The following is a 12075-nucleotide window of genomic DNA, read 5'->3' as shown; positions in this document are numbered from 1 at the left end:
TGTCCTCTCCTCTCCCCCATACCAGTGGGAGGAGGACGTCCCTTGTCACTAGAGAAAGAAAGCTGGCACCAAGAGGACGCTGCATAAAACAACCTTACTAGAAGAACCTTAACTTCCACTAGTCTCCCATATATTTGCCTTCCCACAATTCACCACCCTAGGAGCCCAAGCCCCCCTCTTTGTCTCTCACCTCTCTATACTTCATTACCCTTCGTTAAAACAGTATGTAAACATCTCAAACATAGTGGCCTCTTTGGGTTTTCACTTCTCTTCTGTGAGGCCCCCATGTATGTGGCAACATGAGCCTTTTCTCCTGTTGATCCATTTTGTGGTCGCTTTAATTTGCAGGCCCCAGTCACTAAACTTAAGAGAGTAGAGACTTTCCTTCTCTACAACAGGGATGTTATGAGAGATAAAGGAGATTGCATCCTGGCACACAGGAAGGGTTGGAAGGTGCCCCCTTCTCAATATGCATGCAGTCCTCATGTACCCTGTCTCCTATGCCTTCACCTGCTGTTCCCACTGGCCCACGCTGACCTGTAAGTCTTCCCTCTTTGCAAAATACCTCTGCTCAGAAGCTCCTTGACTTTCTTGCTACTGATTCCTTCTCAGAACTAACCTCATAAAAATGGTCTATACTTCCAATTCCTCTTCTTTGATCCCATTCTCACTTGACCCAAACCTGGTTTCCTCTCCAACCATGACACAGAAATGCTCTGGAAAGGTCACCAAGGACCTGCCACCAAATCCAATTAGCACTCCGGCCTCGTTAGGCATCTGAGAAGTGCGGCCCTGCATTCCACCACCTGGGCCGGCAACACCTGTCTCTCTGCTTCCTTCCCCTGCTCCTCAGACATGAGTGCTTGTTCAGAAAGTGGGGAGTGGATCAGGTGTGTGGGGAAGGGCGGGGGGGCGGGGGGTGGGGGTGGGGTCAGAGAGAGGATTGGGAGCACAGGTAAGTGCTGCCCCCTTCGCACACCCGGTAGGGCGCACAGGAGCCGCTCCGCAAGTGCAGTATTCCTTCTCCCACCCCTTCCCTTTTGGGCACAACTGTGGGGCACTAGGAAGGTTATGCAAATCGAGGGGATTTTTTTTTTTTGTTCACATCACGAAATTACGCGATTCCATGATTTCCTTTTGCATTCATGATCTTGGAAACTCCCAAAGCACCAAAGTAATTTAGTTAATTTCCAACCTCGACTCTATCATACAATCAAAGTCAGAACAATGTTGAAAGTGCAGGGAACCACTTAATAAGAAAACGAGTTCTCTGAGTGTCGAAATCAGAAAACACTCTAGAAGGCAAATATGGCTCCCACAGCTTGAGTTCTGCTGATTGAATGGAAAGAAGACACGGTCTCCACTCTGAAAGGACATCATTTGCTAAATTCTCATGACTGCAGGGAGGCCTCTCGTTGGGGGACACAGGCTCCCACGGAAACATGAAGCACAACATTCCCTCTTGGGGGGAGGCGAAGACACAAAGGAGCCTCGCCACATGCTTGCCCTGCTTCAACACACCTGGTCCCTAGTCTCTCCACGGCTACGGCACTTAGCTCTTCGCAGGAATGTGGACCAGCAAACGCCCTCATGGGCCTAGAGCGTGTCTCCTTTTCAATTGCAGGATCAGATGGAATGGAGCTGATTTTATAAATAGGTGGGATTTTTTTTTTTTTTTTTTTGTGAAATGGTAAAGAAGGGTTCCTGCTTCATCAGCAGTTTTGAAACGAGCCTTGAAAAGAAAACACAGCACATAACCTTTTCAAGTGATTTGGCCCTTAAAACGAGGTGTCTTTTTTTTTTTGTCTCCTCCAAATGCAGACAGCTCGGTGCAGGTTACTTTGAAACTGCTGCCTCTAATGCTAGATGTTACCTGACGATGACCTTTATGCTCACCATTCCTTCTGGTGTCAGTTAACAATTTTAATGGTAACAGTAATAATCAGATGTATTTCACCAAGCAGAGAACCCCATTGCTTTGGCCAGAACTGACCCTCTTCCTTTATTTTGCTCCTCAAAGGAAGGCTGACCCCCCCACTGGCCGCCCACCACCCCCGAGGGGAGGCACCCCCTGTCCCAGCGGAGAGGCGAGGGAGCCCCAGTGCTCCCTGCAAGGTAGTCTCTCCCCCAACCCAACCCCATATCAATGAACTCCAGGCTTCATTGCTTCAACTTGATTAAAAGACCATTCCCCAAGAGAGGCCATAATCCTCAGGAATTCTCTACCTCCTCCTGGAAGACCAACAGGAGAACTTCATCATATCCTAGAGCTTCATTCGCCTCAGTCACCAGAAACCCAATGCTCCTAGAACATTCCTTCGATCTGGAATCCAATTCCTACATGGCTCTGCATTTCCCCCACTCGGACCCAAAAATCCACAGGTGCTCCCCAAACCTCTGTCAGCCGCACTGGGACATGACCCTAGTACACCGCCGCCTCTGTGTCTGTGCACATTAGAGTCACCATGAAACAGAGGCTCTAAGTCCTCCTGAGCTGGCATTTTCAGAGTCTCTTCTGCGGGCAGGACTCTTCGCACTGGACACACGGACGTGAGAGAACATGTTAGATTTCCAGACTCCTTGTGCTTTGTGCTCCTGTTGGCCCTCTCCTCCACACGCAGACACAAGCGCATGCCACCCCCTTACTACCTTACTACGCTGAGCAGGAAGGCAGGATCACAGGCCAAGTCTTTCGGGAGAGCACATCTGAAACGGGGAGCAGAACCTTCCCCAACACCTTTGCAACGTGACACCAACATTGTCAGGATCAGAGGCACCGAGACACGCAAACCTTGTACCAGGTGACCACTGGTACCTAGCAGGCATGGGGTGCGGGAGTGTCTGGGATAGAAGAGGATGACCCTGGGTGACCGTGAGCACACTGAGCACGGAGGTTTGCCATGATGAACATCACCTCTCACTGCCTGTGCCTGCAGGCCCCATCCCCCATGGGCTGGGCTTAGGGGTCCCTAAATGCCCCAGACCGAGGGGCCATCCTCAGGGTCCACCTGTCCCCTCCTCTCAGAACCTGCTCATCCTGGGTCCCCCATGGGGATGACGTACTGGACTGGGCCAGCCACTGGCTCGGGCTCCAGCTTCTGACAGGTCAGCTACTTCCTCTGCTGCACTTTCTGGAATCGAGGCCAGGACTCACCTTTAGTCCTCAAAACCCCAGTCTGATGCTCGGAAGGCCCGCTGGTCAGCGACGGAGCAGACATGCGTGGGCCCTCACACTGGCCAGAACCTGCCCACCTGCTAGTCCACCCTCTTGAAGTTCAGCCTCCTGTTCTCTGCCTGCACTTAATTTCCCCAAGGCCGGCTCTGTCCGCATGCACACAGGCGAGCTACCTCTGAGCAGGCCGGATGGGGGCAAACAACTCTCGCTCTGCATTTCCCAAAGACATGCAAACCCTTAATGGCCAACACCACCGACGGCCTGAGAAGCAAACGTGCTCTGTCTTTGCTCCAATTATCTCATTCTCTTTAAGTTAAATGCACTTTGAAATCGTGGAGGTTCTGGTGCTGAAGGAAGCATATTAGCATAAATATTGGCTTGCTGGAACTCACGTTTTTCTTGCACTCGCAGAACTGTAGTGCTTGCTTTTTCCCCCACTTCTTCTCTTCCTGCTTCATGCATTTTCTGAACCTCAGCAGAAAACTAGTTTTGTCATCAGAAAACTGCTCTGGCCTGGCTCTTATATTTGGCTGCTGGCACCTATCGGAGAATCGATCAGGGATAACCACTGTTGACTCTCAAAACTCATGTAGGAAAGTCAAGCACGTCCTGAAGATGGGCCGGACCTGGGGCCATCGTGTCTGCCATTGGAGCCAGCAGGCGACCCAGGGCCGCAGGTTCATCACCGCGACCTACAGTCCTGCAGGCGGCCTCAAAGGCACCGGGTTTTTGCGAAGCCTCCCCGTTCCTTTCTGATCGCTGCTGACAAACGCTGGACGCTGGCTCAAACGCAGGCAGGCCTCACTGTACTGCAACCCACTCACGGGCCGGACTGTGGAGGGTTCAGTTCTCAGGACATGGGTGTGACTTCGCATCATGACAGGAAATCTTCCCACAGAGTCCTGCTTTGATTTCGTCCTTGTTCTAGTCCAACGTGTGTGGGGGTCTGAGGTCAGAGCCGCCTCACACGGAGCCACCCAGTGGTCCCTCCACTCACCTTGGCCCTTCAGAGGCATCCCTGCCCACCACCCCCCTCCACAGGCCTCAAGCCCCATCTTTCTGTGGCAACAAATGTCTCATCTGTGGGACAGGTGAACCTGCCCCTGGGGCTGGGCCAGGCCCACACTGTTTGCTTTCAGGACTCAGGGCCCAGCGGCAAGAGTGAGCTGCTTGAAACGAATGCAGGTCCAGGCCGCTGAGGACACCTGTTGGGGCCCGGGACAAGGCCCATAGGGACTCCCCAGAGAGACTGTGCCCTTTGTGTCCATCCTACGAGGCCCTTTTGCTCGAGGGGCTGTAAGCCTTTATCCCAGGGCAGCACCTAAGCCCCTGGCCTTCTGTAGGCTGCCCGCCCCTGTCCCCACAGACCCCGTGGGAATTCCACCCTCACCAGCCCCGTCAGGCACCTGAGATGCTCACCTCCCTAAAACAGGACTGCCCTGTTGGTCCGTCCTGCTGGATCCGAAGCTTGATGAAGGACGGGAAACTCCTTCTCAACATTTTATATGTTAAATCCTCCCAAATAAGTAACCACAACAACAGCCCAATCAGTTTCTCTGCACAGTTTCTTCTCAACTACAACCTCAATTTCTTCTCTACAACAGATTTTTGTTTTCTAAATATATGTCTTTAACTGCTAATTCTGCCGATGGCCTAGAAAAAAGCAAACGTGCCCCGACTCTGCTAAAACGATCTCATTCTCTTGAAGTAGAATGACGTCTGAAACCACACGGAGGTTCCTGTGTTGAGGGGACAGCATTAGCCGGGTGTCGCTCAGAGGGCTCCTGTCCTCCCTCTGGGGTGGGCAGTGTGCATTCCTCACAACGCCAGAGAAGGCAGGCCTCCTGCAAGCCAACTGCCGGCCGTCCAGTCCTGCCTCACCCACCAGGCAGGCCAGATCTCTGTCTCTTGTTCCTTTCAAAAATATGACATACTCTTCTATGCTCATGAGTTGTCCCTAGTCTAAGGACCCACACGCCTGCCACACGTGACCACCTTCCTCGCCTGGACACCTACCCACGCAGTCACGGCCGTGCTCCACATGGGAGGCTCTACTCCCTCTGCCCAAGCTAGATCAGGGTCCCTTGCCATCTGTTGGTCACTCCCTGCCCTGTGCCCCCAGAGCGCCCTGCTCCATGCCCTGACTGTCCCTCCAAGTGTCCCCCCACTGTACCTCCAGCTTAGAATTACTCCATCTCCCCAGCAGGGCTGTGAAGCCCCAACAGGAAGATGGCAGACAGGCTTGTGTTTGGACTTTGTGTGGTGTGTGGCTCCGAGAAGAGGCCTAATAGACATGTGTTCAGTGGACAAATGGACTATTGTGCCCCAGGAATTAAAACACATTCATCATGGTACAGTAATGATAGGGAAGATCGACGCGGGGTCCTCTTTCTTAGGAGAAAGCACAGGTACACGTGATAAAAGCAGAGGTCACGTTCCCAGAACAGTTCAGCACAGTTCCCGAATCCCCGGCCATCTCCACACGGGGTCTGTGGCAAGGGAATAAAAACGGACCAGAGAGGAAATCCTCCATCAATGTAATGAGGATTCACTGCTTCCTGCAGGTCAATCCCCAAAAGCAGGAGAGAAACGGGAAAGAATAACATCAAAATGATGCGTGGCCCAGGCGTTTCCCATGACGCAAACACCACGCAGGTGCCTGGAGCCCGTGACACACTTAGCATGCGCCTCCTCCACGCAGGTGCCCCGCTGGGTATGGTGGATGGAGGGGGAGGCAGTGCCACCCCGATGGGGCCAAGGCGTGTCCATGCTCAGCAGCACCCCTCTTGTCCATCCAGGCTCATCCACCTCTTGAGAGAAACCTCCAGTCTGCAGTCCCAGGCCCTCACCCACACACAGCCCGTCAGTCCCCTTCCCCAGGTTCTTTATTCAAACCCTACATTTCCCCGGGCCTAGGGGAGGAAGATCTGGCCCTCCCGCCAACCTGCAAGTCTTTCGGGGCAGGGATGCCACCTTCCGTCTTTGTCTGACCAGCTCCAGCCCGAGAACGGAGAGAAAACAAGGGCTCGGAATGTGTCACGGAAACGGATTCAGATTCCTGCTGCCTCCTTCAGAAACTCTATCTACACCCTAGACACCATGTGGAAATAAGCCAACTCTGCCCGCTGTGCGCGTGCTTTACCTCTTTCAGAACCAGCACACATTTGCCGGGTCCCACCGACTGAGGTAGCTCTGCGATTCTTCCTTTGTTCAGGTAAGGGCCTGAGAAACACCTGTGGTTGATAAAAAGCTGAGGACAGCAGTATTTCCCGTTGACAGTACCTGCGGGGAAGAGCAACACAGCTCATGCTTTAGGAGCCAACAAAACACCTGCTTAATCCACTTAGTTGGCAAAACTACCCAGAGGCACACTGTGTCTTAATATCAGAATATTTTATAAACACAATAGCTTAGAAATTCTGGTTATTTTTTCTACCATATAATTGACCTTTTCTGTTTATGATACAGGATTCAGGCACATAGAAAGATGCTGAAACCCAGGCAATGACAACTAATGCATTACTATGCAGCAAATTAAAAAAAAGTAACAAAATTAAAAAACAAAACACCAGCTCCACAGCTAAGCTCCCCTGGGTTTTCTAGCTCAGAAACTCCCTCACTTTTTCTTGCCCTTCCCCGAACCTTGTGTTTATCATTCCCATGCAGGTCTACACACTTGACCACATACACAGGTGTATGTGCATCAACAAGCAACATACAGTATTTGGGATATTTAAAAAATATTCCATAAATGGTTTCCTGCACCATTTTGTTTGTTTGACCTGAAGGTTCTAAGATCCACCCAAGTCGGTAAAGGTATATGCAGAACGTCCACCCCTTTCTCACTTCTGTGCATGACTCTGTTACGCGCACACAGCACAAACGAGCTGTCCATGTCTTACTGATGGACAAGTCACTTCCCCTGGTCAGGACTGTGGCCAGCGCTCTACTGAATACAGCTGTAAACACCTGTTCTGCTGACGGGCAAGAGGGCTTTCCCTGTGTGTAACAAGGAGGGGAATGGCTCAGCCACGGGTCGGCATGCTGTCACTGAACCACATGTGGTCAAGATGACCTCCATGCAGACTTTCCCAATGTACACTCCCACGAGTGCAGCGGAGGGCTTGCCATCATCCCATGCCCAAGCCAACCCCAGGCATGGTAGGGCTTCTTCCTTTTGCCAGCCTGATAGATGTGCACTATACCTCCAAGGGAGTTAAATCTGCATTTCCCTCACTCTGCTGTTGACTTAGCAGGCTGACGGTCTAGTGTCTCAAAGGGCCGTGGGGAAGAGTGGAAATAGTACACAGTAACCTATCACCCTAAAGTTTCCTGACGTCTGTAAATGGAGAAAGGGGTCTCGCTGCCAGCCAACACTCGCCCTCCCGCACGGAGCCCTAAGCTCTGCTAACAGGGGTATTTCTGTACAGAAGCTGTTATGCGTTTGGGACGGTCATTTAATGGTCCAGGAAGGGTTGTCCTCATAGGACTTCATCTAAGAAGCAACAGGGGAAGGAGGGAGAAATGTTATTTTTGCGAGAGTAAGACAAAAGGAGTAAAGCAACAATTATAGGCTCTGAAAGAAGAGCTGACACGGTTCTTTTAAAACCATTCTGAAGTTTTGAATTCTATACAACAAAATTAGGCAAAAAAAAAAAATTAAAAAAAAAGATTATGTCCACAGCTGCACACACAGGAAATTTTTTGGTAGGATTACCCTACCCAGAACTTTAGGGAAAAAAAAAAAACAATTTTAGTAAGTCTACTCCTAAAAATGCTCTCCTTCCTAGAGCTTCGACTACTAGGACTGTTACATGGCGTATAGCTTTGAAGCCTGGAAGAACTCAGAGCAGGTTTCATTTTGGCTAGAAAACAGAATTCTTAATCAAATATATTATTTAATATACAAACACATCTATAATCGGATTTTTTGTCTACGGGGAATTCACATTTGTGTTTTCAAAGGTTATTTTAAGATGTAGAATGCTACACACTAAAAAACATATTATTCGCTCTCAGCTTTTAAACACAGAGGATTTTTAGGAACAATTCAAAAGGCCTGCAGGGACAAGTATGAACAAATAATGGAAAAATGGAAGTAGGGGTGGTAGAAAATGTCAACAAAAATGAGCGCCTAATAATGACATTTTTAATTCTTTCTCCTTGCACATGACCATCCGTGACATACAACTCTCATAATTTCCAAGTAACACGTGGGCTCTTCTCCTGCAGACTGAGAGAATTATCCAGAGCTACCATCCAAAGGACAGAAGAGGCAGAGAGAGCTTGGTATAGGAGTTTTTTTTTAAAGTAGTTATGTGTTAATACGTAGCAACAGAGACAAGGAGAATGAACTTAGAGCTGAGATATTCTCATATTGACCTAAAAATACATGCATATGTATTTTTACTAGGAAAAATAGTAAAAACTATTTTACTCCCCGACTAGGAAGGGACAGCTAGCCGTCGATGGCTCGTTTACCTGTGGTATCCAGGTGAGACAACAAACAGAGGTCGTGAGGTATTTTCTCAACAGGCACTGTGGATGGCAATCTGTGGATCAAGAAAACATAACGATCATGGGTTGCACAGTCTAGAAGAAACTTGCACGTTCCAAAGTCTTCTCATAACTTAAAGTGACTATCACGGAAAGCCAAGCACGCAGTAAGAGAGGATGGGTGCAGCAAGCAGCAACGGCAGTACAAATGGGTAAGATCGCTGCAGACTGGCTGTCCCCAAATTCTTGAAATAACCCTAAGAAGCCAATGGAACATCTGCCCCTCAAGGAGTTGTTGCTAAGCCCTCATGTTCTTCAGGTCGCTGCTGGGTTTGTCTCTTGCTATAGAATCATAAAAGTGCCCTGAATTATATTTTAGACATGAAGAAACATCAACTTGTGCAGAATTTAACGGAAGTCAGACTTCTCTTCTTCAACAGAACAAACCAGTACATTTTACAAACTAGTGTCTGAGAACCACTTGGCCTTCGATTTTTGGGGTCTGTGCTGTGTTGTGTGGGTCACAGGCACTGTAGAAAGGCCTTCAAAGAAAGCCTATGAATTGATGGGTCCTAAAACATGACACAGGCCTGTCCTAGGGCAGAGCCTTGTGTTATAGTCCAGTAAAAAATTTGCTGAATAAACATTTGAAAAATATCGCCATGGGGGGAAAGAGGTGCGTTGGGTGTTACATGGTACCCAGGATGGTGGTGTGGAAACCACACCACTGAAAAGGAACACAAACTCAAAGCAAACCATTATGAGATCTTGGTGGGGTCATCTTCGCACCGGTTCTCAAAGTGGGGTCCCCAAGCTAGCTGATGGCACCACCTGGGAACTTGTTAGATGCGCAGATGCTCAGGCCCCAGTAAAGACCTCCCGAGTCAGGGATGTGAGAGATGGGGGCCCAGCCATGTGTGTGTGTGTGTGTGTGTGTATCAAGCTGTTCAGCTGACTAGTATGAGTGCAGCATGAGGACTACGGATCCACAGACCACATGTTGAGGAGTTAGGAGTTCAGATTTGGATTCAAGGATGGGATCATTTATTATTAACTCTCTGTTTCAATGTTATCCAGACCAAACTACAGTCTGAATATTAACCGGCTACACCGTGTTGAGGAATGAATGTATGAAAAATGCCTACAAAATTGTTTTTCACATTCAAATAGCAATGCAGTTATTACTCGTTTTCATTTTATTTAAGTTGAAATCCGACTACCTGAAAAAACGCTGTTCTCAAATCCATTCTCACCAGTGTGTTTTTATTAAGAAAACAGGACCACCTGATGAAAGATGTCTATTTTCGCGTACCTCAGATATTCTTCAGTATATAAAAATGCTGCTAACGGTTGCAGTTTTTCAAAAACGTACTGCATGTACGGACACCGCCCGATCACCCTCCTCCTCCCTAAAATTACAACTGCAACAAAAGGTAACCTGCACTGACTCAACCATGCAGGACCCACATGTGTTTTCACAAGAAATCTAATTTAATCTTCAGGAAACCCCCCGAGAAACAGGTGTTTCACAAATGAGGCCTTGGAGATGCAGAGAAATAGAGCAGCTTCCTCAAGTCTCCCTGCTGGGAGCCTGTGGAGCTGCCCTAAGACCCCAAGTCGCCAACCTGTGGCGCCCATGTGCAGGGTCGGGGTAGCATAGGGGGGCACATTGCAGAGAGCAGTCACTACCAGCGTGCAAGGCCAGGATGCCCTCCAGGTAGGCGGAGGTGGAGCAGACGGAAAAATAATCTGAGAATAGATGCCTCGAAGATCAGAGCCTATATCTTGCCCATCACGGTACTATTTCTAACTGTCCTCTCTATGGCGGTGCCAACTGTGAACTAACCTCCCCCCCAAAAAAAAAGACAGCCATGCTTCCTCTCCTAGATCGTTTATCCCATAAGTTGGGGGGAAAACAAAAACAAGAACTTACTGTTTTTCTGGTTGCACAACTGCAATCTTTCTCTTCTTTTGTGCTGGAAAACAGGCAAGAAAAGACAAAGGGACAGTTAGCTTCATTCACTAGTTGGGCAAAGGTTTTTTTTTTTTTTTTTTTAAAGTCTTCATGTAAAGTTTTACATGTGTCAGTTTTAAAGGAAGAATTTAAACACTACAAAGTTCTTTCATCTGGGCCACAACTTTATCTCAACTTCTGCTAGCGTTAAAATAGACTTTGACTCTGGGCGCCTGGGTGGTGCTCTTGGTTGAGCGTCTGACTCTTGGTTTTGGCTCAGGTCATGACCTCGGGGTCCTGAGATTGAGTCCTGTCTCGGGCTTGGCGCTCAGCAGGGAGTCTGCTTGTCCCTCTGCCTCTCCCCTTCATTTTCTCCCTCCCTCTCTCAATCTCTTGCTCTAAGATAAACAAATAAACTTGAGACTCTGACTCATCAGAAATGAAGTCTCACTAGAATTTACTGCATTTAATCTTATCACTACACCAGCTACTTTATTCTAAAATGTGCTTTTAATAAGAAAGAGAGAGCATGCGTATCACTTCTCACATGAACCCACCTGGTAAGATAAATTGTTCAAGCGACATTATCCAAAATGATTTTTTTCCCCACAGAAAGTGTGGTAAATCAAATAATGTTACCGTAACAGCACACTCCCAAATTAGGATTAGAGCTGTGTTTTTAAACGAAAACATTTTATTGCTGAAAGGAAGACTGGTGCCTCATAAATATGTCTGACGAATATCGACATAAACCAGCCAGTAAGAATTCTTTAGATAAGAAGATTTGTAGTTTATATTTGTAATGGATTTGAATCACCTTACCAAAGATAGACCAGGGGGTTTGGCATCTATTAATTTTGAGACAGACAGTCCCATATCCTCTAGTATAAATGTTAATTCCAACAAAACTTCTAAAGCTACTTGAGTTTGGTGGGTTTAGACTTATAGTTTGCCTCTTCAAAACAAATGTACACATATGAAATGAAATGAAAGGAAGAATAAGAGAGATAGCCATTGAACTTTCATTTATTCTTGAATTTATTTTGTATTTGGTTCCAGTTATTACTATGAATAACTATAAACTTTGTGATGTCTAAAGTGAAAAATGAGTTTGGATGACCTTGTCTAAGGCTTTGCTACCAAGGGTGGGGATGCCTGAACTGCAGGACATTTTGGTAAGGAGCCATACACGACAGACCTGGGCGCAACACACACCAAGGTGGAAACATCATTGTGTTCACCATAGCAGGTATATGACTGTGCTCCAGGGAACCTCGAAGCACCTGTTGCCTCCCACATTCATGCAAAGGAGAGAGAAAGAGGACACAAGACAGAAGTCTCTGTCTAAGATACAGCTAAAACACAGGAGACTGGCCCCTCCCACGACTAAAACCAGGGGGCACCTGACCTGGCTCTCGGGCCAACTGAGTCAAGAACCTGTGGCTCCTGA

The 12075-nt window shown here is 48.2% G+C and overlaps 1 protein-coding gene across 1 annotated transcript in view; it reads right to left on the bottom strand.

The window, feature by feature from the left end:
• The window catches only part of SFMBT2 (Scm like with four mbt domains 2), a 212536-nt gene that overhangs the window by 24566 nt on the left and 175895 nt on the right, over positions 1–12075 (bottom strand). Inside the window, 3 exon segments of the mRNA XM_041767770.1 lie at positions 6318–6457; positions 8657–8727; positions 10605–10647. Coding sequence (XP_041623704.1) covers positions 6318–6457; positions 8657–8727; positions 10605–10647 — 254 coding nt within the window.

Source organism: Vulpes lagopus, chromosome 8 (genome assembly GCF_018345385.1).
Source record: "Vulpes lagopus strain Blue_001 chromosome 8, ASM1834538v1, whole genome shotgun sequence".
Taxonomy (NCBI): domain Eukaryota; kingdom Metazoa; phylum Chordata; class Mammalia; order Carnivora; family Canidae; genus Vulpes; species Vulpes lagopus.
Note: the sequence above shows the minus strand (reverse complement) of the source record. Positions and strands in the feature narration are given on the sequence as shown.